Source organism: Leptinotarsa decemlineata, unplaced genomic scaffold (assembly GCF_025532065.1).
Source record: "Leptinotarsa decemlineata unplaced genomic scaffold, Ldec_3_MD MMD2_tig00002974_RagTag_RagTag, whole genome shotgun sequence".
In the NCBI taxonomy this organism is placed as follows: Eukaryota; Metazoa; Arthropoda; class Insecta; order Coleoptera; family Chrysomelidae; genus Leptinotarsa; species Leptinotarsa decemlineata.
The window spans coordinates 4506241-4533540 of NW_027412578.1; the positions used below are offsets into that span (position 1 = coordinate 4506241).

Below are 27300 nucleotides of genomic sequence, written 5' to 3' on the forward strand. Positions count from 1 at the left end.
GTCACCTTTTACGTAACACAGCTGCAGCTATTTTATAATTCGCCTGAATCAAATTTTACCGCCAGGAAGTAAACCTGACTAGTTCGGTAGTCGATCTTTCTCGACCGGCTTGCGAACTACGACGGCAGCAAATGACACCTATGACAAAGGCAACATCTAGGTTTTGTTTACTTTTCCAAATGCGTCAATTGAATATCAAAACAGGAATGCCAAGTAAGTATTGACAATTGTAACATATTGGCCTTCCCTCTACACTCATTATTTTCATCTCTTTATATAAATGAATGAAGATATTTTGACTTTTCTTCCTTTTCTGGAGTACCAAGTTTGTTTATAATAATAAATTCCTTTAAAATGTTCTTAATCAAAGGTAGACAACCAACCCTACTTGGCAGTTGTAGTGTGGGCTGCCTATCTGAACTGATATTAGTGTATTTACATAGAATAAAATAGCCCAATGTTACTTGGCGGGAAACCGGCACGTAACAGTTGAAAAGAATATTTTATCACATACCCTTCAAATGCGACATCATCTCATGACTTGGAGCGGATTTCGATCCATGGTGACCCTCTCCAGTGAATAAACCAATCAGAGAGTGTCTCTGGTGACGTGGAGGTACTTCCGTTGTCATTTGACATGTTGGACCTGTTTCCTTTTTAGTGTCACTTGAAGATTCGGTAGCTGAAAGAGTAGAGAGAATAAACACTAACGAAAAGTTTCGATTTAGTATTGCGCGGAGCTCACATTCATCTAGCTCTTCTTTCAACAATTTCATTTCTTGGGCCAGCTCCATTAGAAGAGCTCCCCTACTTTTCGGGAGTGGTAAACCAATACTCCGCATCTTGTTCCGAATCTTGGTGTGCATATTCCTTTCAAAATCTGATATGGGTGGTTGGGCCAGCTTCAAAGAAAAAGCCAATTGGTATCACAATCATGAATAGCAATGAAAAATTGCAAAAAATATCATAAATTGATGTTCAATTGACTTACATCAGTTGTATTTTATGAAAACTCAATCAGACCCATTTTAATGTAGTTCAGACTACTGAAAGTAGTTGCTTCCTAAAACATTTCTAAGAACTTGAGCTCTTACCTTCTGGAAAATAAAGGGTTGCATCAGAATATATAACACGGTTCTATGTGTGACTACAAAATCAAGAAAGTCCCATAAGAACGTAGCAGCTTCATTTCTTTTACCAAGTTCCCTCATAGTTCTGCCAATTTTCAACCAGTCGTTCATCAACTCTCCTTCAAAGCAAATTGCCATTATCTTCAAAGCTGAAACAGAAAAGATTCAGTAGGGAGACGAATAATTTTGAAAATGTATCTCCATCCAAGAAAATAAAAAACTGTCCTCACCTAAAAATGAAACCTGATACAATGATGTATTGATCTTTGCCGAAGTTTTTGTATCTCTAGTACCGGTGAAGGTAAGACTACCGGTTCTAATTTCACCTGTTGGTTTGACGTTGGTTCCAGATGGCCCTGCAGATTTTGTATTCGGTGGACTCATAGCATGAAGGACCAACGTAAGGGCGAAACTTATGTCGCTGTGTTTCATTTGGGAAACATCTACGGAAAAACAATGATATCTGGTATAAGATTCTCGGTTCAACTAACCTTTTCTTCCTGAACCAACCCTCAGACACAGCGGCATGATAAGATTCATGATGATACTTTCAGTTTTATCTTGAGTTGGAAATATAGAACTTCCACCACAAACTTGCTCTAGAGTACAAGTATCCTGGTTGAAGAAAAGAAGAAAATCCGGAACATTATATGGACCCTGTTGATGCGAAATACAAAAATATTATTGAAATTCATAATAAAGAGCAGACATACTAATATTCGTTATTTTTAGTAGTTTAAGGCTGAAAACTATTTGAAATTGTATTTACTTGAGTATTTTGTATCTGTAGAGCTATCAAACGAACGACCATGGAGCAAAAGTGTGGTGGAGGAGCTTGACTCATGAGAGCTGCAGTAGCCCCAGAAACTCCTTCAGTAGAACAAGTGTCACTGACAATAAGTCCCTGAAATAACAGATATTGAATGTTTCTTATTAGTCAGTCGGCTATGCTTAAAGACAGGCAGTAAACAAATCTAAAGAAATGAACTTCAAATGTTCAAGCCAGTCTCGAATATACCTACACAGTAGGTTGAATGGACTAACGCCTATCAGAAAACAACTACTCCACTGGCTAATACCAAGAACGGCGTTGAATTATATCCGACAGGCGTCAGTGCTGGAATCTTCACAGGAATTTTCCTGCATATGTAATTGGCAATACAACTGAAAGAGTCGACCTTCAATTTTGGAACGGGCACACTTGCAGACCGGTTTCGGGCTCATTAGACACTCGTCAATTCAAGATAGTGGCCAACATCGACCTAAAGTCAATGATATTCCATAATTGAAAATCGAAATTCTGTCTGTTTTGTTTAGGTGGAAGTCATCTTGAATTTAGACAGGTTGGAGCCTGATTTCCTTACCCTTTGGACTGATGTTTGCCAGAAGGACAAACGGGTCATGACTGATGTGGGTGTTATGGTATGGCGGCATGAGTGTCCACAGATATCAGTACCGCCCTTCATGGTGTACCCCTGCCTGGCTGGGGTGAATTGGATGAAAACGTTGTTCATCTTTCAACGGAAGATATAGGGGCCTCATTCGACAGTTTCGGGGCCTTCTATATCGGGAGGGGTCGTCTACAGTATAATCCATAGCTTCCCTGACTAATGGGTTTTCATGAGTTTCTGCACCATCGAAAATTCTCTGATTTCTCGACTGAATGGACTGCCGAATGGAAGGCAGCTGCAAATCTCTGCAGATGGCTTCATTCCGCACGAACCAAGGAGCATTCACAATCATCCTTATTAGCCTGTTTTGCAATACCTCCAGAATGGTGATATTGGATTTCGCCGCTTGTCCCCAGACGCCTGAAGCATTAATGATGACAGGCTTGAACATCGTATTATAGATGGTAATTTTGTTTTTGATTTTCTGTTGATCAGAGGGTACAGACGTGCTATCCGACCCTCGATCTTTGATTTGACGGTCTGTTCTGTTTAAAATCTGTTCAGAGTAATTCATTTCTCATCTTAAGTTGGTGCAAACATCAAAAATGTCACTCCATCTAGTGGACAAAGTACTAACCAACTGCATATCCGAAATTTGCTCGATTCCTCTGAATAAGGAAGGAAAACTTTCTTATTACTCAGTGGGCTAATCTAAACAAATCTAAAGAAATGAACTTTAAATGTTCAAGCCCGTCTCGGATATGCCTATCCTATACAGTAGGTTGAATGGACTGACGCCTATCAGAAAACAAACTGCGTCAGTGCATGGATCTTCACAGAAAATTTTCTGCATATGCAGTTGACAATACAACTGAAAGGGTCCACTCAAAGTCAATGATATTCCATAATTGAAAATCTAAATTCATTCAGAGTATTTCATTTCTCGCCTCAAGTTCGAGCGAACATAAAAAATGTCACTCCATCTAGTGGACGAGATACTAACCAACTACATATCCGAAATTTGCTCGATTCCTCTGAATAAGGAAGAAAAACTTTCTTATTAGTCAGTGGGCTATGGTTAAAGACAGGCAGTAAACAAATCTAAAGAAATGAACTTTGAATGTTCGGATATACCTACACAGTAGGTTGAATGGACTGACGCCTATCAGAAAACAACTTTGTCAGTGTAGGAATCTTCACAGAAAATTTCCTGCACTGACTCCTGTCGAATATAATCCAACGCCGTTCGTGGTATTAGCCAGTGAAGTAGTTGTTTTTTTATAGGCGTCAGTCCATTCAACCAGCAGTGTAGGTATATCCGAGACGGGCTTGAACATTTAAAGTTAATTTTTTTAGAGATATTGAATTATTACGTAGTTTTTGGTGAAAAAATTTAACACAAGCACTAACCTGACATGTGTTGATAAGTGCTTTGATATGAGACCAGTGGGTAATGTAGGGATATTTCACCATGGTATCATAAATTCCTTTTAGTAATCCTGCAGCAGCATCCCAATCAGTGTTCCTCTACAAAAAATAATGAAATATTATATACAATAATTAATAAATGCAAAGTTCTTTACTCTTATAGACGGTTTCTTCGAAATTTTCTGAAACACTTTATCCAACCTCCTAAGAATAGTCACCAGTGCCGGTCTCATGGAATCGTTAGCCCATTCAGTTGATGGCAATATGTAACTCATATAATGTTGTAGTCCTCTGCATCCCATAGATTCAGGGTCGTATGGAGACACTTTCAGTAGAGTGTGTGCTATGTCAGCTAATCTCTGAAAGAATCAATATTAAGAGAACTATACTTCATATGAGAAACCTTTTATTGATTTTAGTACATGCAAAACACATACACTTTTCGCAATATAATTTACTTTCGTTAACGACTACGTTTTTTTAAAATCATTTTCTAGAACACACTGTTTTAGCAGACAAATATAATTCAGTACCCAGAACATACCACATGTGACTTTATATCCAACAACTCAACGATTTTCCCATCCTGGTTGTTTTTTTTATTGAGTTCTTGCAATCTAGTCGTGGCCCTACACATAAACTCGCCGACAAGAGAGAGTAAAACGTCTCGAGGTCTCCTGTACTCTGCTCTGAGCACTTCTGAGTCTTCGACGTCATGTTCATACATACTCTTAGCTCTAGAGTGTTCGCTCATAAACTTGGAGTGAGAGTCATCTTCGAAGTCGAAACCGGGAGAATATGGCCCTCGACTGTAATTTTTTTGGCTTGAACCTTTATGTTCTGGGCTGGAACGGTAGGGTCCGTTGTAACTCCTGGAATGATCATTTGGGTTGTGTAAAATGATATTTGGTTGACATACCAAATCAAAAAATCTTATTTTCAAAACTATTTCTATTTATTCCAATAATTCAATATGTCTAGAGAACATAACTTCACTATGAATTGACCACTATTCAGTTACTACAGACATATGGATTATTTCGACCGAAAGTTCTACAAGCAACGCCCATCCAAAAAGTATATCAAATACAGCAATTGGCTTGTTTAAACATCACAGAAGCCATGAGAACAACGCCAACCGCGGCAATGGAATTAATTACTGGTCTGACCCCTCTGGACCTGTACGTTAAGGAGGTTGCGTTAATGGCCATGTTATGATTGCGCACGGCTGGTGTAAACCTCGAAGTAGGAATGGGTCAATTGAGGCTGGGCCTATGGCGAGAAGAGCTTATTGCGTAACCTCTGCTGCAGGCAGCCAGTGATGTAATTGAACCCAGGTTTGTGTTCAATAAACCCTACAAAATACAAATAAAACAGATCCCAGAGTCAGATGCTACAAATGTAAAACCCATATATATAGACGGCTCGAAAACCAAAGAAGGCTCTGGATGTGGAGTGTACTCCAGAAAGATTAAGTGGGAAATGGGCAGAGGAATGGGCGTGGTTCAAACAGAACTGGCTGGTATCTCAATCGCCACAAAAGAAATAACCAGGAAAGGAATTTCTGGCAAAGACATAACAATCTGCACTGATAGCAGACAAGCCCTATTAGCTTTCAACAGACTACGTGTTACATCAGGGTTAGAACTAGAGTGCCACCAAGATTTAGCCAAAGCCTCAGTAGATAATAACATAATCTTGAGGTGGGTAAAGGGCACGACAGGAGTAAAGGTAATCGCATTGCCAACTCTTTAGCCAAGGAAGAGGCTGGACTAAGAATTTTAGGACACAGTGGCATCTACGGCATGATGACTTCGACAATTGCGAAATAAGCCAAACGTCACACCCATGCTCAATCCCTTAAGAGATGGAATGGAATCAAAGGATGCAATTTCGCCAGGATCACCTTGAGCGACCCTGGGAAGCTAGCGCCGAAGAAATATCTGGCGGTGACCAGGAAAAACTATGATTGGAGTTCCAGGCAGAATGGTATGTGATTTGAAAATAAAGTTTGTTGAACGACACTGCATAACTGAAAACACGAATTTTTGTTGATCAGTGAATATTTAGAAATTATTGCTTCTCACTTTGTTAATGCTTCACAGTTATTCACCAAAGTCCTGATAGCAACAGCTAGCTGGTTGATGATTTCCTTTTCAGTCTTTCCTTCTTTATTGTAACTTGGCAACTGTATTTGCTTTACATAACAGGGCAAAATTGCTTCCAAGATTATCTGAAAAAACAACGTTCAAGATTTTCAAGCTCAAATTGGAATGGAACCAACTACTAGAATAAATATTAAAATTCGCACAACAAATAAAATGAATTGTCACCATTTCAAAGTTATTAACTTTACTCACCAGCATTTGGTAACCTCTAACACTCTCGGAAGAATAAGAAACAACCATAACACACATAGATATGCAATCTAGTATAGTAACCATCTCATTTTCATCGTGATAACAGAAATCTATGGCTTTCAAAGGTTTTTCTTCCTTCACTAATTCTGCTATATTCAGAGGATCAGGTGAAGGAGTTTCCAGACTCAGGAGCAGATTGAATAGACAGCTAGATTGAATCTGAAAAATCATCATGAAATTTTAAGCTACAACATATCTTAACCTCTCTTCAATAGAAGTTTCTTTAAAAGAATATAACAAAATGAATTGTTTCAAAGAACCTTATGAGCATCTCCGTAAGTGCCTTCTTCTTCAGTATCTAACATTGCCGATACAGAACCAAACATTTGCAAAATGAAAGGTTTTCTATTCATCAGATAAAATTGTTTCACAGCATATTCTATAGTTGTAGTGATCAGTTTATTCGTTTGATGATTGGAATAGATTTTAAGCAAGGTTGGCATTATGAGAAGGTATCTAAAAGCAACAAAAGATTAGCAATTTCAAAAAAGACAATGAAAAAATAAACCCAAATAAACAATATTTACCCGTTTGTGGAGAATATGTTCTTGAAATGGAAGGCAGCATTTATATAAGTAGCCATAACGTATCTCAAAATACAGGCGTCTTCAGAATGTAAAACCAAAGCACCGTTCAAGACATTCACGAAGAGATGGATATCACCAGAATACGCAAAATTTCCTGCCATAGCTTCAAACATTCTAGCGATAAGCCTGACCCACATGAACTTATGCAGAACATCCAAACCAAGAAGTTCTTTCCCTAATGGTCCACTCTTATACAGATCCAGATCTGATTCCAACGCTTTCCTAGGAAAGGACGGCAATTTCATGAGCTCCTCGTGAAGAAATACCACTCTCTGCACAACCATGTCTACGTTTTTCAAAATAGCCCATGTTAAGAGAACTTTGCCTATTTCAACGAATTTGTGCAAGAGCTCCTGTTTCTGCAAGGCATTGAATGCAATCTCTGGTTTCATATGAACCAGTTCCAGTTGTGGATATTGCGATCTCTTGAAGAAATAATAGTCTCGAACATAAGATGAAGGGTTTCTGATTTGGTCTGAAATGAATGTTCAGTAAACCTTTTCTTTCTCTTCTTTCGTATATGACTTGAAATGTCTGATAGTACTCACGAGTTTTATAATCCACCAAGAAGAATTCCTTGTGCCTATTCTCGTCGATGCCAAAGAAGTCTAATGCTTCTCTCAATATTTGACAGAACTGGGTATCCTCCTGTACAGGAAACTGTGAAGGAATACCTGCAGCGTCAGGATCTACGAATAAAAAAATGAATACTTTTCCCTCAGCAATCTGTCAATGAAAGGTGGTAGAAAATAATCAAACCTTGAGGTCCGTGGACGATAATTTTTTTGGCAGAAGGAACATTTGCTGTAAGCAGAATGGATGCATCACACTGCTCCTTCCTCAGAATCTGTTTCAGATCTTTGAACATAATACCATGAACGCTATGAACCACCTATAATTCAAAATTGGAACCATATTGGTTATGCACTTGGTTATGCACTTACCATCCACAAAAGTGAAAGGGCTGATCCAATCAACTGTTGGCCATCCTCATGAGGACTTCTTACATAAAACATAACATACCCTATGATATAATTATACAAAGCGAAGGCTGCTTGTTGAGGTAGTTTTGGAATGAACCTTATTAGATGTCTCAAAATCTTGATCATCAAATCCTGTTTCTCTCTAGTTAATCTTTCAAGAATGTATCTTAGGAATAAAGCGCTGTCTTCTACCAAACATGTCCATATGACTTGGTAAGATACTTCATAAACAGCGTTGCCATCAGCTGAGACTGCTGCATCATCCAGAAGATTGATAATTTGAACTACTGCTGAACAAAGGCAAGAAGGAAATAAAGAATGAGCAGAATGAAGATGATGGCCGGTATTCCTGGGTTGACCGTCAGCTTGTTCGTCATCAACTTAAATTAATGCAGAAATTAGAATATAGGTATTTCCACAGGAATGCATTTACCTTCTTCATGTTCTTCGCTGGTATGGTACAAACTTGGTTCATGGGCCGCTTGAACTGTAATAGGAATAGTGGTTATCAGAAATTTTTCCCTTTCCTCTCTTTTCTTATCATCTTGAGCTTGTAGAGCCATTTTAATCAGCTCTGTTTGTTGCTTCTTCCTGGTTTTCGTAGCAGTTACCAGAGATCTCTGAAATAATAAAACATCTATTCTATAACAAAAACTGGGAATATTAACAGGTTAGTTCCTCACGTGTCTTTCCTGGTTGATGGTTACTTCCTCAACTTTAGTTTTTACTAGAAGTTCCCAAGGAGAATCGACTACATCCAAAGATTCAATACCAATTTTAGGAGATGGTAACGTGAATTCGATCCCTGGTGGAGGTACTTTAAACAACATTTGGGCACTTTCTTCCATTCTAGGCCAAGCCTGATATCTCATTTTCCATAAAACTTGAAATCTGAAATATTAGATTGAAAGAAAATATATTGCATGTATCTACTGAAACATAATGTTTTTTCGGGGTGATAAAAATATATTATAACCTCAAAATCGCATTTATTCTCACTGCACATTCGGGTGGGACAATCCATGCTGCATGATGTCAGATACTTGCTGAGGTGCTTTCACAGCACCTAGAATGAAAATTGAAGCAGCACAAGCAGTAACCTCTTGGTTCGACTCCAGAAGTAACTCCCAAGCAACTGGTATTATTTCCAGAAAATGCTCGTCTGTTAAAATAACGGCTCCTTTCAGTAAAACCGCAAGTGGTGCATGAAAAGCATCTTTAACCTGAAAACTGATTAGTTCAGAATAGCGTTGAATTGAGAAATCAAAAATAACCTGTGTTTTTATATATTTCAAAATTGCAGGAGGTTCGCTTGGTTTTCCTTCAGTTGTTGTTTTGGATTCACACCCCGTATCGGAATCAGCAATGTCCCTTGATGAATCCTTAGTAGATTTTCCGGTCTGACTACCATCCAAATTTTTATCGATCCTTAAAACATACGTTGCCAGCAAAATACAAATTGCCAGTAAATACAATTTACCTGTCCTTTCTACCGACACTATCTTTTCTTCTGATTGGAGAAACTGTTGAACTTGTTTGATCAGATACTTTACGATTTTGATTCTTTTCTTTTTTATTTCCTTTTTTCTTTCCACCAAAATCCATAGATAATTTATCCTCCAACACTCCAAATTCTTCCCCATAAACTTTTCTGACAGCTTTGATCAATCTGCTACATCCTCTCATCACCCTCCTATAGCAAAACGGGTGGCAGAAATTTTGATGGGGACAAAAGTAATAAAAAGAGTTCGCTACTTGCACCATCGTCTTTAACCAAGGCATATTCTTCGTGGTATCATCAGCTGTATCGTTGCTATCACTAGGACTTTCTGGAGGTTGTTCGTCACTCAAAACCCCAGGAGATTCTTCCCCACTCACCTCACCTGGTGCTCCAGGCTCTGACGTATCACTCCTGTCAGATATAGAACTAACTTTCCTCTTGGACTGGATGGAATCGGTTCTTTTCACATAATCAGGAATTTTCCCTTCAAATATACTCAAGTTGATTTTAGTACAAACTCAATTTCATGACTCTTACACTCTATATCAGCGCCCTCTTTAGTTCCTCTTCTAAGCTTTAAACTTCTTCTTTTGAATGAACCTCCCGTAGGAGCTGCGGTTCCTCTTCGGAGAATATGAGAGGGTCTTGCAGATTGTTGCTGACGTTTGTTGTCGTCGCCTTGTAAAAAAGCCTGAAACAACAAAACAGTGTCTTCGCGAAGAAAACATCCACAAAAGCAATACCTGCATAGTAACCGTTGTGTTACTGCTTCCTTCTGAACCATTGTCTGGTTCATGAAGGACAAAACTGATCTTTCTTTCTCCTGTCTGACCTGAATCTCTGTCCCCTGCTATTGACTGCAAGCTTTGGGCAGAGGTTTGAGAGTGACCCATGGAAGAAAGTGCCATGCTCCACCTTCTGTTGGCTTCTCGACTGTATAACTTCTCCCATGCAGGAGGCTTTCCTTTATCTATTATCCTGGAAGACTTTGGTAGAGTCTGGTAGGTTTCTCGGAGAAAAGCCGTTATTTCTTGCAATAGCACGCATGCAATTAATCTCAAAGCCATAGGACAAGACGATCCATACGAATTGATGCTTGCTAAGTGAAAAAAACAATTATAATTTGTATAGGAATGTAGGTAAAACCCGGAAAGCAACAAAAACAATTATAATCTGCTTCTCATTTCGTGTATCCCTACCTTCATCTAAGAAATCCTCTTCTTCATCTTGAACTAATAATTCTTTCTGTTTCTGTTCATCTGTCACCATTGCAGTAACTTGTGATTGCAAGTTTTTATCTTCATTGATAAGTTCTTCAAGTCTTTGCCCAATTACCTGAAAATTAAAAAAATATTAGTGGCCATAGTTGAAATTTGTATTAACTATTACCTCTGCCCACTGGTAGAACATTTTTCCAGCTGCCCTCTGGAGGATATGGGATCTCCTGATACCGGTACTATTTCCTCTAGCAGGTAGCGGCCCAGATGGTCTGTAGACCGGTATATTGAATTTCATCCAAGACGGCCACTGGCCCTTGTTACAACAATGGACGAAGAAGGAACATTCCAATAGAAGCGCAGCTCTTGCAACGACAGTTGAATGAGGCTGAGAACGCATGAGTAAAAATAATAGAATATATATTTAGGTGAAATATTACCAAATCTAATGATGAAGCTATAAGATGGGAGTCTGGTACTGATCCGGGTGGACAAGTTTCTAACAAAAAAGATAATCTGCACATTCCTTGGTATACCATAGTTGTGGATACCAATTTCCTCTCCTTAAGTACAACAAATTCAGATTCTCTAGATGTTTCTCCATATTCGAAAGAATTCTTTCTGCTGAAATCTAGAAAAATGTCAGAAAAAAAATGTATTTTATCTCTACCAACAACTGTTGAATTTTTACATTCGGTATGATTGGTTATAATAACAAAACAAAAGAAGAACAAAAAATACATCCACCTAATTATATCTGAAGAATTCATGGTAGGAAACGTAAAATGATCAAATCAATTATTTAATATTAAGCATCCGATTTCTGCATAATACTTTCCGATATATAGGTACATCAAAGTTTATGACGTGATATTTCCAAATTGACTTTTATTGTAACTGTGAATAGTACGTCAATATCTACAGTTGCTATCACTGTTAATATATTCATTTTGGTCGGTCTAAGCTGCTATTCGTTGAAAAAGGTAAAACGAAGAATAACTTTGCACACATTATTAACGAAAAACTGCACAATCATTCACCCATTATCCATAGTTTTTCCAAAAACATCATTATTCATAATATTTCAATCCCTCACTCCAGATTGTTAATTCGTAACTACAATATATCTACCATTGAATAATTTCTCAAGCATCGTCCACACAAGTAAAAAACCATTTCAGAAAAATGCATTAGAAGAAAACACTGTTGAAATTCAATGACTACTCACATCCACCAGCTGCTTCTTCCGTACTACCATCTTTCTTTTTCCCCTTCTTCAAAACGAATTTAAATTTGTCCTCCATCCTTCGTTTTGCCTTTTGTATACTCTGGGTTACATTACTGAAATATTTACCCTTCTTCGAAATGAACGAAACAAAATAGATAAAAGTTTACCTTTTTCCAGATTCACGATGCTGATAGTACTTTGAAGATTGCCTCATGAAACTTGATGTATCTGTATATGAATCGCCATTATCTTGATTATCCAGTTCGTCAGCTGAGGAATTTTCCCCTTTCTTGAACCACTTGACTGAGAAAAGTGAGATAGAAAATAACATTATGGAATCATCTGAGTATAACTCACCTATTCCACCTAATTTTGATTTCTTAGATTTGACGGATAGAGTTGGCTCCAAAGCAATCCCTAAAGCTCTTTCGCTCTGCCTAGGCGTGAGAATGTGATGCTTCTTTCTCAAATTTCCCAGAGGACTTTGACTTGCCTTCGGCAATTCTTCAGCTTCTGTTTCGAGCAAACTCTGAAGATACGCGTGACCAGTTATAAATTCAAGTGAACGAAGCGATTTGGTGCTTACCGCGCATGTGGAAGATGTGCTACGTTTCTTAAAAAGCGACTTTCTCACCCCTCTGTCTTCTATAGTGTATGACTGAGTATCCGTAGGGGCATCAGGCTGATCCTCCATCTCTGACTGGTGCATGTGCCTCAGGAAGAATAGTTTATCATATTTATATAATTTTTCATGAAAAAAGTCAAGACGTTGACTTGACAAACTTTTGTTTGAATTCAATATTTTATCTTTATTTTCAACTTTCCCTAGAGGGAGTCAGAATAACAAACATTATCCGGGGAGGTGCATGCATCTCTTGAAAAAAAACTTCGACGAACATTATAGAGCATTCAAATCATCAAAAAAGAAAGATCTGAAGCAAGGTGACTTCAGGTCCAGTGTTATCCAACATATTTATGGATGAGAAAGTTTCAATATCTCAAGAAGGTGCATTTGTAGAAGACAAAGTCAAAATACTCAAAAAAACAGACAGATATTGGCAGAAGCAAAAAAACGACAAGAAAAGAGAAGGAATGGCCAAAATTATTCACAGTCCTTTGCGATAGGGAGCATACAGCTCGCTAAACGTATTATATTAATCAGATGCAATGATCAAGCTCACGAAGGACATGTTTGAGGCAATGGACAAAGGTGAAGCTTTATTGACTTATTGAAAATTCTTGAAAATATTGGATTTAGAGGTATCTCTAAATGTGTAAGGATTGAAAACTCATACCGCTCTAATAAATGTATAGAATACGGAGTGCCGCAGGGTACAGTTCTTGGGCTACTATTATTCAATATATACCAACGATCTTTATGAATCCAATATTGAGGGAACTAAAGTCAGTTTTGCTGATGATACCGCTGTGTTATATCGCGATAAAAATTGGACAAACCTCAAGAACAAATTTCAAAAAGACTTCATTTCTATAATCCAGAGGTTTGAGAGCAGACTACTAATAATTAATTTCACCAAAACACTTATTGTTCAACTCGCAAACTACAACAATAATCAACCCACATATGATACACTCATCTTCAATGACGATGAGACCATTATTGAAATAATTATGAAATCATATATCAAATACCTGGGTTTAATCATAGACAAAAACCTGCGTTGTAACAAACACGCCGAATACGTTGCAACAAAATTAAGATCCTTTTTAAATAAATTTAAGTTTTACAAGAAAATATTCTCTCTGACGCAGTTGAAAATCTTATACCTCAGTTTGACCCAAACGCATATAAACTATGCAATTACTGTTTGGGGAGGAATAATGAGTAACTATCTGAATATTATTGAAGTGTCACAGAACTGGCTGTTGAAAATTATATATAACAAAACATACACATATGCGTCACAGAAACTATTTGAAGTGTCACAAACCTTTACTTGTCTATCCATCATCACAAAAATAAACAATTCATGGCTACCATCGAACACAATTATGACACAAGATTTAAACAACAAAAATACCCAAAATGGGAACAACCAAACACCAAGAGTTTCTGTCTTATTATAGTTAAGACATACACGCAACCAACAAATATCCAAAAAAAATCAAATAGTGGCTTCAAACAGTACCTGCAGAAAGAATGAACCCAATTATTGAAAGAAGGATATACTGAATTGTTATCTAGAACAATAAGTTAAGTATCGAAAGCTTGAATTCCATTGGATATAATTATAGAAACTATTCTATTATTAAAATCGTTTAATTACTCATAAAGGGGAGGTACGTGGATCCAAACAGAATTCAATGCATACTTCACAGATATTTAGTCATTCTTTTATATTATATTTTATGTACTTGTTAGGTCAAGTTATAATTTCACATTCATATTTTTTCAATTTCACATATTTACCTTCATACACATATTTTACATTTTAACATTTGAAATTTTATATTTTTACATCTTTACATATTAACAATCTGTATTTATACATTTTAAAATTTATATTCAGACGTCTCTTGATATTACTATTTTACATTTATACATTTTAAATTTTATATCTTTACAAATTTTGATGTTTACATTTTATATTTTATATCTCCAACTTTACAACGTTCATTGATAGATTAGTTAACTTGCTCATGCAGAAGGTTATACCTTTTATGAACAACAAATATATAATAAATCTTTCATTCTGTTATGGATTATTTCCATCAATGTTAAAAAAAGGAAAGGTGATTCCAATTCACAAAAAAGGTAGTCCATCGCAGATGGAAAATTATCGGCCAGTTACAGTTCCGTCATCATTTTCAAATGTCATAGAGTATTGTTTTCTGGACAGGTTTCTTCAGTTTGTATATGAGAATAATATATTAACAAATAGACAGTATGGTTTTGTTGCAGGCAAATCTACATCAACAGCCATGCATTACTTGTGTAACGAGTTAATTTCATCTATCGAAGCCGGCGAGTCCCCTGTGGGGATTTTCTGTGATCTCAGCAGGGCATTCGACTGCGTTGATCACGACCTTCTCATAACAAACTTATCTAGATATGGAGTTCGGGATGCTCCTTTGAGGTGGTTACAATCATTTTTGAGAAATAGGATGCAATATGTCAGTCTACGATATCAAGATGGAAATTCCATTGAACAATTCAATATAGGTGTTCCTCAAGGTTCCATCTTGGGGCCCATATTATTTCTTTGCTACATAAACGATCTTCCAAATAGTTATGATGGAGCCTCGTACACTTTGTATGCAGATGATACATCTATAGTTGTTTCCAATAGAGAAGAAACAATTCTTAACGAACAATGCAATATTCTTATGAATAACATAAATGAATGGTTCGTTGATAATTAATTGCAGCTTAACGTGGAAAAGACCAATTTCATTCGTTTTCATAACAGACAAAAAAAATGTAATCTAGATTTATCACTGCGCTAAAATGATACAAATATTTCGAGAAAACAAGACACAAAATTTTTAGGCCTTTATGTGGATGAACATTCAAATTTCAAGAAGCATTGTGAACATATTATCTCTCTCCTGAATTCAGAAAGTTACAAACTGAAAAACCTTGAAACTGTAATGAATGAACACCAACTAATACAATTATAGGTATCACGCTTCAGCTGAATCAAAACTGAGATACGGTCTATGTTTCTGGGGAACATCTGCGCTAGCTGACAAAGTATTTAAAGCGCAGAAAAAAATTATCAGATGTATAGCAGGAGTGTCTTCAAGACAAAATTGTAAAGAACTCTTCATAAAATACAAAATTTTAACGTTACCCTCACTGTTCATCTTTGAGTTGTGTGTGTATATATATATATATATATATATATATATATATATATATATATATATATATATATATATATATATATATTTTTATATATATATATATATATATATATATATATATATATATATATATATATATATATATATATATAAATATATATTTATAAATATATATATATATATATATATATATATATTTGAAAACAAAAATAACTTCCTTATGAATTTTAATTATCACTCTAGGACAACAAGACAATGTTCCTTGTTTCATATTCCATTTGCCAAATATGAGGTTGGAAAGAATTCCCCAAGTATACTTGGTTTAAAAATTTTGAACAACTTACCAGATGACATAAAAAATTGCGAAAGAATAAAAATATTCAAGTCGAATTTGAAACGTGTTTTGATAAATAATTGCTTTTACAGCCTTTCAGAACTTTTCGAATAGTTTTCACCGCTTTAACTGGTACTATGTTCTTCATGGTTTCTATTTATATTATGTTGATGTTCTGTTGTTGTTACTTGTTTGTTGTTGTTTGACTTCGATAATAGAACCACCTCGAAAGACAGCACGCATTTCCGTTGCCTTTCTGCATTTTATTTATCTTATTTTAGTATTATGTTGGCATGTAACACAGTACCATGTGCTAAATGTAGTTATATATAAGCTTGGCGATTACCATAAAATGTAATTTTTGTCTAAAAGGTAATAAAGTATTATTATTATTATATTATTATAAACCAATCTATTTGCTGAATTCGATTGAATAATTCTTATTGTAATTTTATATATTTTCGATGGCAAATAAAGAAAAAGAAAGAGAAGAATAGTGAAAAATATTGAATTTTACCTTATAACTCTTGTTGTTTGGGTATTGGATCCCTTTTTATTTGGTCTGTCAGCAGTATCCAAAAGAGCACTAAGAGCCACCCGCCTGAATACGCTGCCATGCCCTTCCTTAACGTAAGTCATGAGTTGTCTTATTTCGCAGTACAAGGGCTAAAACGAAAGTGTATTGATTTTGATGAATTCAACGAATGTCGTAACATTACCAAACTTTCAGGCGTTTTGATTTCTTTGCTAGACTCCACGAATCTCGTCACCAACGGCTTGAAGACGTGGGAGACTATTTGTCCCTCTACACCTCGTATCCCACCTCCCCCCAGGCCTGCGCCAAAGTTGGATGTATGACCACTTTGCGATACTGTGTCTGGTGACTTGCTAGAGCCCCTCTTCTGGTCTGATAAAATTGGCAAAAATTTCTCAAAAACTAATTACCCACTTTTCTGGAAGGAATGGCTCAAATTCAACGTCATAGATTTGTCCTTACATTGAGTGCATTGTTCTGTCTGAGGTTATACTTCAATTTCACCGATTCATTTGCGCCCAAAAAAATTAAGTTGTGTTTAAAATATACAGGGTGTAACACGAAGCCTTTCTCAGGCGATATCTCTGTTATTTGAAAAGATGGAAAGATGATAAAAAGTAATTTATTCTGAAGTTATGAATTTATGGCTTACGATGTTTATTTTGAGGTCTTGTAGAACTAAAGACAAGTTAGTTTATCAAGACAAGTTACAAAAATATTAAAGTTGATTCCCGTACCTACATCACTGTTGAAGTTGAAATCTATTTCTTTATTGAAAAATATAAACTTGCATCAACTGTCACTGTTTACCAAATTACACTAAAATATCCCAATTTTTTTACAAAACACAAGCACTACAGGAAAATCCTCAAGGCACCTCTAAGAGCGATGCCTGTGCGACAGTAGTGATACGCGTTGGATTTGAATCGCTGGAGATTAAATTCATTTGGAAACACGTTTTCAAGAAAATTTTATTCCACATAAAGGCAGTTCTCTAAATGAAAGAGTTTCCTAAATAGTGAAATTCGAGGTGTACTAAATTGAACCTCAAAACGATGAGCAGCCACAGTCCGTCGCGTATTTTTGATATGTACCGCTCTTGGTGGAATCAAATGTGCCAAGTTCCTTGATCACCTCCTGTGAAAGTATCTATAAAAGAGAGACGAATCTCCAACTTTTCTTCGATATTCCAGACTATCAAAGTTGCAAGTGATGTCTGTGTCTCCAATCAGGCGAATGGTTGTTTTTTGGATGGAATCCAGCAGCTTCAAGGTTTACTTAGGGACGGAGCCTCATACATGTGATCAATACTCCAAAGAAGGTCTGAGCTTTATAAAGCATCAAAATTTGCTGGGGTTTGTATAGTTTCCTGATTCGGAACAGTGTTACAACCTTTTGAGAGAAGCAGATTTTACAATCCCAGCGACATGATTATGGCAAGACATATTGGTATCCAATTTAAGCTCCAACAAACTTATAGAAGCAGAAAGCGGAATTGTCTATCCTGACATTAGTATACCCTGTTCGAAGACATTTATCTCTTTGGAGAAAAATGATGCCTGGGTTTTTGTGGCATTGACTTGAACCTGGTTACTTTTACCTCAATTCGAAATCGCCTCTAGATCCTCATTAGGATATTCAACCTCTTGCTGCTGGTGAAGATGTGCGTCCGCAGCCGATGTCTTGGATTCTAAATGGAATGCCGAGACAAGTTTGCTGTCGTCAGCAAAGCTATGTATTGGGTTCGACAAGTCACAGCATCAAAGTTTGGCCAGCAAACCCTCAGGCCACACACAGTCAAAGGCCTTGAGAAATATCCAGCGCAACAGCTCTTGATTCTCTATGTTTCTGGATTGCGTTATTTCAAATATGGGTGACAAACGATGGAAGGTCACCCAGGGCCGTAGCGAAAAGAAAAATCAGGAGGGGGAATCCAAATTCTCCCAACCCCACGACCAAAATTTCCCAACTTTCTAAAAAATAAACGCCGAGGGTTAAGTTACTACTATAATTTATTAATTTTCTTACTTAGCTATCCAAAGATTGGCTTAATGCTTATGCCCGTTAGGGTATGCACAAACAAAAATAAATTTTGGTGATTATAAAAATAATAATGGGAATTATTCTACTTTGGACCAAGGCTCAAGATTCCCAACGTTTCCAAGTCGAAACGACAGCAAAAAGCTGGGAATTTTGTAAAATTGTCACTTCAAAATTTGTGGACTGTTCAGGACTGTTCTCTTGGGAGAAATTTAACTTTTTTGAAATTTTCAAACAACTCAGAATTTCAAAGTATGGGATATCCAAGTTATGCAGTTGGGAGACATGAGACATTGAAACAATAAAATATTAGAAAAAAAAATTTGTAATGTATTTTTTATAAAATTTTAATTTTCAATTGTCAATAAAAAAATTGAAAATGACAATTTTTTTATTTTGGCAACGGTAATCTATTTTTTGTCTATCAAGGATAACTTCACCAAAGGGAAAAAAATGCCATGGTTTTAGTTTAATAATTATAGGGATTTTTTTATTAACTTTCAATTCAGAAAAAGTTATTAATTAACAACTTTATAATTAACGTTAAATTTGGGATAAACATTTTTTGACTGCGGATTATTGTTTATTGATGTATGCCAACATTACATGAATTTTTTCATTCCTTAATATTTACATTTATTATGTTTAAATAATTTTTCCCAACTTTTCCAAGTCGAAAAAACAGCGAGAAGTTGGGAATTTTATAAAATTGTCACTTCAAAATTTGTGGACTGTTCAGAACTGTTCTCTTACTTGGGAGAAATTTAACTTTTTTGAAATTTTCAAAAAAAATTTCTTATTACCTCTCCCTTTCTTTCAACTCATTTTCATTTTTTTTATTTTCTTTCATTTTTTTACTATTATTTTTTTCTATCTTCACTGCCCAAAATTTCCCAACATTTTCCCAAGTCAAAAAGAAAGGGGGGGAGGATCCCACCCCATCCCCCCACGGCGACGGCCCTGAGGTCACCTGTTGATGTTCGTTTCCGAAAGCCATATTGATGATCGTTAAAGATGTGAAAGCCTTTCAAATATTTAGGGATATGGTAGTTTACGGCTTTCTCCATAAGTTTTGATATCACTGATAGCGAAGCGACTGGTCTATAGTTATTTAAAAAGTATTTCTTGCCCTTTTTGGGAGTAGGCCGAACGCGAGCAATCTTCCAACTTCGGAAATATTGAATAATTTCCATTTCTTCTTATTTGAAACTACAACACCTCTTATTCTCGAACGTAACATTTTTGGTTATAGTTTATATGGCAACCTATTATTATTTTTCAATGTAGATTAACACCCTGTGTTAACACCATGTGTAACAAACAAGAGTCATTATGACCTTCGATGATAACATATTCAGTCAGTAGTAAAAGCGTGAATGGTTAAAAATCCATAGTATCACACGCACACGTTACAGATCATAGAGTTTTCATCACCAGGTTATTTATTCATTTATTTATAATGGTCAACAGTAACAAAATTTAAGAGCTAATCTTTCAACTTCACAAATTCTACTCAAAAACTAGCTTCTAGATTGTTGGAGAGCTTCAAATATCTTGGTTAACTACAACACGTAGATTTTTATAATTGAGTGCAGTTTATTTTGCCGTATCATGGTCCTCTACATCTCAATTCTCATATAATTCAGAAAAGAAATATCTGAAACAGTTATTACATACAAATTGTGTATTCAACGTATTGGTGTCAAAAACAATTCTATATACGTATTGAGTTTGGCCACCCATCAAGAAAGTTTTGAATTTTCGCTACGTACTACTCTAACACGATGAAATTTTGGAATGATGAGGGAGAAACGCAAGACCAGTTTCCTAAGGAGCACAGCATAGCAACATACACTTGCAAGATATTAAAGTTAGTAATATGCATAGTAATATGCATAGAATAATGGAAAACATTTAGGAATTATTCTACGGCCTTCACACATTGTTTTCCCAAAATCATTAATTTGAGTATTTGAGAGTTACACAACATTGTTTCAAAAGTTTTGTCCGTTTTAATGTCATGTGTTTTTGTAGCTCCATATCTCAATAAATATTTATTCTACTGGGTCACGGTATACAGGGCGTTCCAAAAAAAAACTTGCCCTCCCTGTAAGAAACGGACGTTTCTGACTTACTAGGTGGACTAATTCTGATATGGAAATTATACCCGAAACGTCACCCCCCTGCGTTCAGCAACTACCCACCCTATTTTTTACAATGACATGGGGGTCGAATGATACATCATCTGAAAGTTCTTTTGTCCCTCTATTATTCTTGTAATTTTTTTCGAAATTAGTTCATTAGTAATTAATAAATTAAATGTTGAACGTTTCATTTGAGAAAAAAACAGAAAATTCGCTGTCGCTCATTTTATTGACAAAATCAACAAAAGTAATATCAATAGACCTTTTCATCATAAGACGAGCGCAAGCGTAGCTGTCATATTGAAATGGCGGTAATTGAAAACATTCGTACTGTTTTAATCAACAATGGCTGGGCAAGGAATACTATCTCTACAAACAAATACATTATTGGAAAAGCCATTGATAGTGCTTCACTTGTTAATAATTCAGTTGAGGCTCATAATTGTGAACAATTAAAAAGGTGGTTAAAACGTCATGAACGTCCGCAAAAAGGAAAAAAGTGAGCTGACTGAGAGGTTAGGTATCAGCATTTGTTTACTATCTAAAAACATATAAAAAAATAGTATTTACAGTTTTATTCTTATTGATAATGTCAATTTATTTGATGTAATTGAAAATATATTTCAGTTGACAAGAGTATTACTTATGGAATTAATAAATAAATCAAGCCATTAATATTCTGGGGCTGTACATATGACATTAATTAGACAAATATGTAAATACTGAATTGAATATATTCAACGAAAGTCATTTTTTTGTGGAGGAAAATCACTTTTTTATCGACCTTTTTTGGGTATTTGTTACCTTTCACAATCTTAACGTTTCGGAGGCCAAAACTCCTTTGACATCTGTCGAAGCGAAGAAATAAATAATCAAAAAGGTATAACTGCCACTATATTAGAATTTTTTATCCATTTCTGAAGACGGAGGCAGATTTTGGCCTCCGAAACGTTAAGATTGTGGAAGGTAACAAATACCCATAAAAGTCGATAAATGAATTGAATATGTTCAGTAATTTTTATTAAAGGGAAATATTTAATACAACATAATATATATGAAATTTACAGTCAAAAATGCAATAAGGAATAATGTACGTATGTTGAAATTCCTGATAGCTTAAAGGATCAGGGTTTTGTTCAGTTGGACCACTTTCTCCAATGAAATGTAGTGAGCAAATATAAGTATCCTTGGTAACATCATCAGTAGATTTAAAGCCTCGGTCACTCCTGTATCATTTTTTCACCCATAATTCACATTTTGCACATGCTTTAATATGTAATTTGCTTGATGATTCGATTTTTTTTTGCGATATTCAAGACAAGGCTTTGGGAAATTTATAAAATGGTTTTTTTTCGTTTTGAATGATTAATATTGTGTATCACTTGTACATACTCCATAACAACACCGTTTTGTTGTTCCTTTACGTACAGATATCATAATTATAATGGAGTATAAACATTTTTTCTGATTATTTTGACGTACTACTTTTTTTTCACTTTTTTTACAATCATTAAACTTCAATTCATATTATAATTTTTAAAACATGAGTTACGGGCTCTTTAACATGGTTGTTTACAAAAAACAGTACGAAAAAAATGGCCGATACTGACGCATGCGCACAAAAAAAATTGTGATGAAAAGGCCTATGGCAACACAATCAACGGATGTAGTGGTCAAAATGACCTCTATCTAGTTCCATACAATATACATTCTACTTTCGAAAGCGTTCCTTAAATTATTGAAGACGTTCGGAGTCAGAAATCGGCATTCCCGAACAATTCTCTGTCGCAGGTTTTCTAGATTTGTAAAATTTATTTATTTAGTAATAAAGTTTTGAAATGGACGACACTGTTAGTTTTTTCTGCACTGGTAGTTTTGTTGAACCTAGTTGTCGCAAAAAAAAGTAGATAGTTGGCCACTGTCACTTCTTCACGAATTATTATTCAGTCATCCTCGTTCACTGTATTCCAACATGGTTTATTCTACTGAAGAAATAGAAATAATGAATGTGCTAAAGCTGCTGCAAGAATTTATAATACGAATTATCCAGACCACAACGTGAGCCATCAATACGTTAAACAGTTAATGGATAAGTTTCGAACTTCAGGTTCTGTTCACAACAGAAAACATGAAGTATCCCGTCCTGTCAGAAATGATTGACTTGAATTGCAGTTTTAGAACCTATAAGTACAAATGGATAATTGAAAATATATCAGACAAGTAGCTAGAGCGCGTGGTGTATCAGCTACTAGTTATAGGAAGATGATCCTGATCATCGACTTCAAGTTTGTGAGGTGTTCAGCGAGAAAGTGGCCAATAACCCAAACTTATTATACAATACATGTTTTTCAGACGAAAGTTCTTTCATGTTGAATGGTGAAGTGAGCAGATATGATTGTCGTCACTGGAGCGATGTGAATTCTCATTTGGTGATGGAAACACATTCACAAACTCCACAAAAATTGAATGTCTGGGCCGGCATTCTTGGTAATCATATTGTTGGACCATTCTTCATTGAAGGTTATCTCAATGGAGACACATACTTTAATATATCACAAGACTGTGTAGATCCTATTATTACACAAATTTCAGAATATTATGACAATTCAGTGAAAAATGAAATAACACTCCAGCAGGATGGTGCATCCGCACATTTTGTAATTCGAGTGGGACAGTTTTTGGACAAACGTTTTCCAATGCGTTAGATCGGCAAAAGGCGTCCTGTGAAGTGGCCAGCTATATCACCTGATCTCACACCGATGGACTTCTTTCTGTAGGGACACCTGAAGTCGAAAGTGTACTTTGTGTCTGTCAATTTTTCTCTACGAATTCAAATTGAACCAAAACGCTGCCGAAACATCCCGAAAATTCAACCAACAATTATAGTGTTAATGAACGCACTGTTCGACGTTGCTTTGCGAAATTTCGGTCCGGAGATTTTAGCTTCGAAGATGAGCCCCGAAGTAGTCGACCTACAGATATCTAGGACGAGGATTTGAGGACCCGGTGGATGAGAGTCGTACAATACAGAGCTTAGACATCGAAGAGCTACCCAGGCGTTTCTCAAAGGCGAAAATCAACAAAAAAGGTCATGGTTACCGTATGATAGTCAGCGGCTGGTGTACCAAAAATTGCGTCAGCAGCAGCAGCCGACACTGATCAAGAAGAGGTCAAAGACAACACCCATCTACACGTTTTACAAATCCTCGTCTGAAAATTTGACGAATTGAGCGTCGAAGTTCTGCCTCACCCACCACACTCCCCAGACCTCTCGCCAATCGAATACCACATTTTCGAGCACTTTGCTAACTTTCTCACTGGTAGAACCTTCGCCAATCAGGACTAGGCAAAAACGGCCTTCATCGAATCCTGAGCAGACAGTTTGTATGCTGGCGGAATTATTCAACTTGTGTTACGTTGGCAAAAGTACACTAATTCAAATGGCGTTCATTTCGAGTGAATTGAATACATTTTTACTGAGATATTACAGTTTGAAGTAGATTCATAAAAACTGAAAACACTTTTGAAACAACCTAATATTTAAACTGGATAATCAAATTGATAAATTGTTGACTCGAAATCAATGACTGAAGACCATGTAGATGTGAAACAGAATCGTCATTGTGTTAGGTAAAAGTTTGTTTCTGTGAATTGAAATAATGTTCTGAATATTGTGTCAAATTCTGTTGTAAATGAAAATGTGATGGATATATTGAGTATACACTAGTGGTGAATGCGCAAGATAATCAACAGTTATAGCACATTAACCAAAAAATTTGACATTTTTTTCAAATTATAAATATTATATTTCAAGAATATAATGAATGATTTCATCAAAAAGATATATTTCATTATATTATATTGGCGGCAAACTAAAAATACATATTCAAACCAGGAAGAGAATCAACAAAAAACAGTGTCTCTTATATTTCGACTAGGACTAGAGTTAATTTTCTCCGACATTTCGATCTGGGGCACAAGATCCTTTTTTTGGAACTTGTGTCCAAGGGCACCGAAAATTATGATACAGGGCTTTTTTGAAACTTTTTGAAAAATTTCAAGAGGGGCTCAAAAAAATTGCAAAAGTTATAAACAATATAGTAAAAAAGGAAGGGCTTGGTTTCTTGCAAATATTTCGGAAAATATAAAAATATCCGGAATTTGAAAAAATATTCTTAAAAAAATATTCTTTAAAAAAAAGTTCCTGGAACTCTATCACCAATATTTATTATTTTAATTTGGAGGCGAAAATAGCGCTAAAAGCGGACCTTTGAAAAATAAAAATTATTCAAACCCATTAAATATCATTATTAAGAAAAAAATTCACATACCTTCTAGACACTTGAATTCACATAAAAACCCTGATCATTTTTAAACTGAAAACATCAAATTTTGTTCACTTCTTGGAGTTTTTCTTGAAAGTCTTCGAAAAATAAAAAATGGCGATTTTCCAATTTGTTATTAATAATCAAAGACGTTAAAAAGTGAAAAATTCAATTAAAGCAATGACATTTTTTTATATTCAAATTTATTCGTATTCTTATTATTTGAAGTTACATAGAAATAATTTTTTCATAATTCTTCGCTCTATTTGTTTGAAAATTTGTTATAATCAAATGTATTGTTTATAAGATATTTGAAATTTTCTTGTGATGATTTTTATCAGTGGAAAATTTCAAAAACGAAATCGTTGCTTGAAAAAATGTTATTGCTTAAAACCCCATTTGTTGATTACCAAATTCTTTATGCTACTAAATATGAATATTAGGGAACGATTTTTTCTTAAATCATGATTTTAATTCCACTTTGATATTCTGAAAAAAAACTTTTTTCATTTATATTTTCTTTATTTATTTGATGAACAGTTTGTTATAAACAAATTAATGCCTACGATATATAATTTTTTAAATACTACCATAAAAACAAAAACAACAATGTGTCACTTTATGTGTAAGAATTTTTCTTTATTTATTAACACAAAAAGTGACACATGGTTGTTTTTTTTCTGATGGTACTCAAAAGAAATATATCGTAAAAATTCATTTTTTAAACAAATTGTTTATTGAGTGAATAAAGAAAATATAAATTGCGAAAAAGTTTTTTTTAGAATATCAAAGAGAAATAGAAATTATAATATAAAAAAACGTTCCTATTTTATTATATTTAGTATTAAACAAAAATTGTTGATCAACAAATGCGTTTTCCAGCAATAAAAAAAATGTTTAAGACGATTTTGTTTTTAAAAATCATAATATTCATCACTGATAGAAATCTCCTCAAAAAAATTCAAATATCTTATAAACAATATATTTGTTTGTAACAATTTTTCAAACAAATAGAGCTGAAAATTATTGAAAATCATTTTCATGTAACTTCAAATAATGAGAATACCAATAAATTTGAATATTGAAAAAAAATGTCATTCCTTTTATTGAATTTTTCACCGTCTTTGATTATTGATGGAAAATCAAAATTTTTAAATTTTCCCAACGATAATCTTTTTTGAAGGCTTTCAAGAAAAGCTCCAAAAAGTGAACAAAATTTAAGGTTTCAGTTTAAAAATTATCAGGGTTTTTATGTAAATTTAAAGCTTGTAAAAATTAGTCAATTAACTAAAGTATATCTAATAAAATAATCTATATTCGCCTCCATATTAAATTTATAAATATTGATGATAGAGTTTCGGGAGGCATGATTTTTTTTAGAAAATTTCCTCCTCTTCAAGGATCTTTTTTCAAATTTCGGATATCTTTAATAATTTCCGAGATATTAGCAAAAAATCAAACCTCCCCTTAAGTTGCTAGAGGTCATTACGAATCGTAATGACAGAAGTTCAAAAAAAAGGATCTTGTGACCTAGACTATTTCGCTGAAACTTTAATTTATACGTTCGAATCCCCAATGGTAACTGTGTTTTTGTATAATGTGCTATAACCCAACATTTCTCATTGAGTGTAGTATGTTTAATGATCCTAAATCTTACTCAAAGGAGAAAGCAAAGAGCTGGGATCAATGCAATATCCGACGTAGGCGTGAAACAAGTCCATAACATCCGTCAAAGGTTGGTACTTTACGTAGTCTTTTAAAAAATTCTTGAACTGTTTTACGCTTGCTCTGTTCAATTTCACCAGAATATTCTGGCATTGGGTTCTTAGAAATTCGGCAGCTGGTCCTCTTTGACCATCTGCGCAACCATGAGGGCATCCCAGATGTTTCAACACCCTATAAATTATCAAAAAATATTTAAAATTAGAACGAATATATGACGAATTCATACCTATACGAAGAATGTTCAAAAAATGAGGCGAATAATAAAATTTTGGGCGCTGCGTACATTCAATTAGCGATTTAATTATTTTTATGTTGGTATACTCGTCTCGAAATGGAATTAAGTGCTCAAAAATACTTGAAATGTTGACAAAGGCATACGGTGATTGTACTCTGAGTTAGATAAATGTTTACAAGTGATACAAAATTTTCACAGAAGGTCGAGATGATGTGAATGACGACGCTCGCCTTGGACGCGCCAGTACAT

At 35.1% G+C, this 27300-nt stretch overlaps 1 protein-coding gene across 1 annotated transcript in view; it reads right to left on the minus strand.

The window, feature by feature from the left end:
• unc80 (unc80, NALCN channel complex subunit) overlaps positions 1 to 27300 on the minus strand; it is a 72858-nt gene that overhangs the window by 18550 nt on the left and 27008 nt on the right. Inside the window, 34 exon segments of the mRNA XM_074177303.1 lie at positions 515 to 682; positions 746 to 902; positions 1095 to 1279; positions 1361 to 1573; positions 1622 to 1787; positions 1900 to 2034; positions 3932 to 4048; positions 4105 to 4308; positions 4494 to 4821; positions 6037 to 6182; positions 6310 to 6528; positions 6630 to 6825; positions 6897 to 7431; positions 7505 to 7645; positions 7716 to 7848; positions 7901 to 8319; positions 8373 to 8559; positions 8623 to 8830; positions 8916 to 8949; positions 8952 to 9162; positions 9214 to 9367; positions 9420 to 9924; positions 9978 to 10131; positions 10184 to 10539; positions 10640 to 10775; positions 10830 to 11045; positions 11098 to 11288; positions 11886 to 11998; positions 12053 to 12188; positions 12243 to 12414; positions 12472 to 12598; positions 16565 to 16713; positions 16767 to 16954; positions 26749 to 26987. Of these exon segments, the coding sequence (XP_074033404.1) occupies positions 515 to 682; positions 746 to 902; positions 1095 to 1279; positions 1361 to 1573; positions 1622 to 1787; positions 1900 to 2034; positions 3932 to 4048; positions 4105 to 4308; positions 4494 to 4821; positions 6037 to 6182; positions 6310 to 6528; positions 6630 to 6825; positions 6897 to 7431; positions 7505 to 7645; positions 7716 to 7848; positions 7901 to 8319; positions 8373 to 8559; positions 8623 to 8830; positions 8916 to 8949; positions 8952 to 9162; positions 9214 to 9367; positions 9420 to 9924; positions 9978 to 10131; positions 10184 to 10539; positions 10640 to 10775; positions 10830 to 11045; positions 11098 to 11288; positions 11886 to 11998; positions 12053 to 12188; positions 12243 to 12414; positions 12472 to 12598; positions 16565 to 16713; positions 16767 to 16954; positions 26749 to 26987 (6938 nt within the window).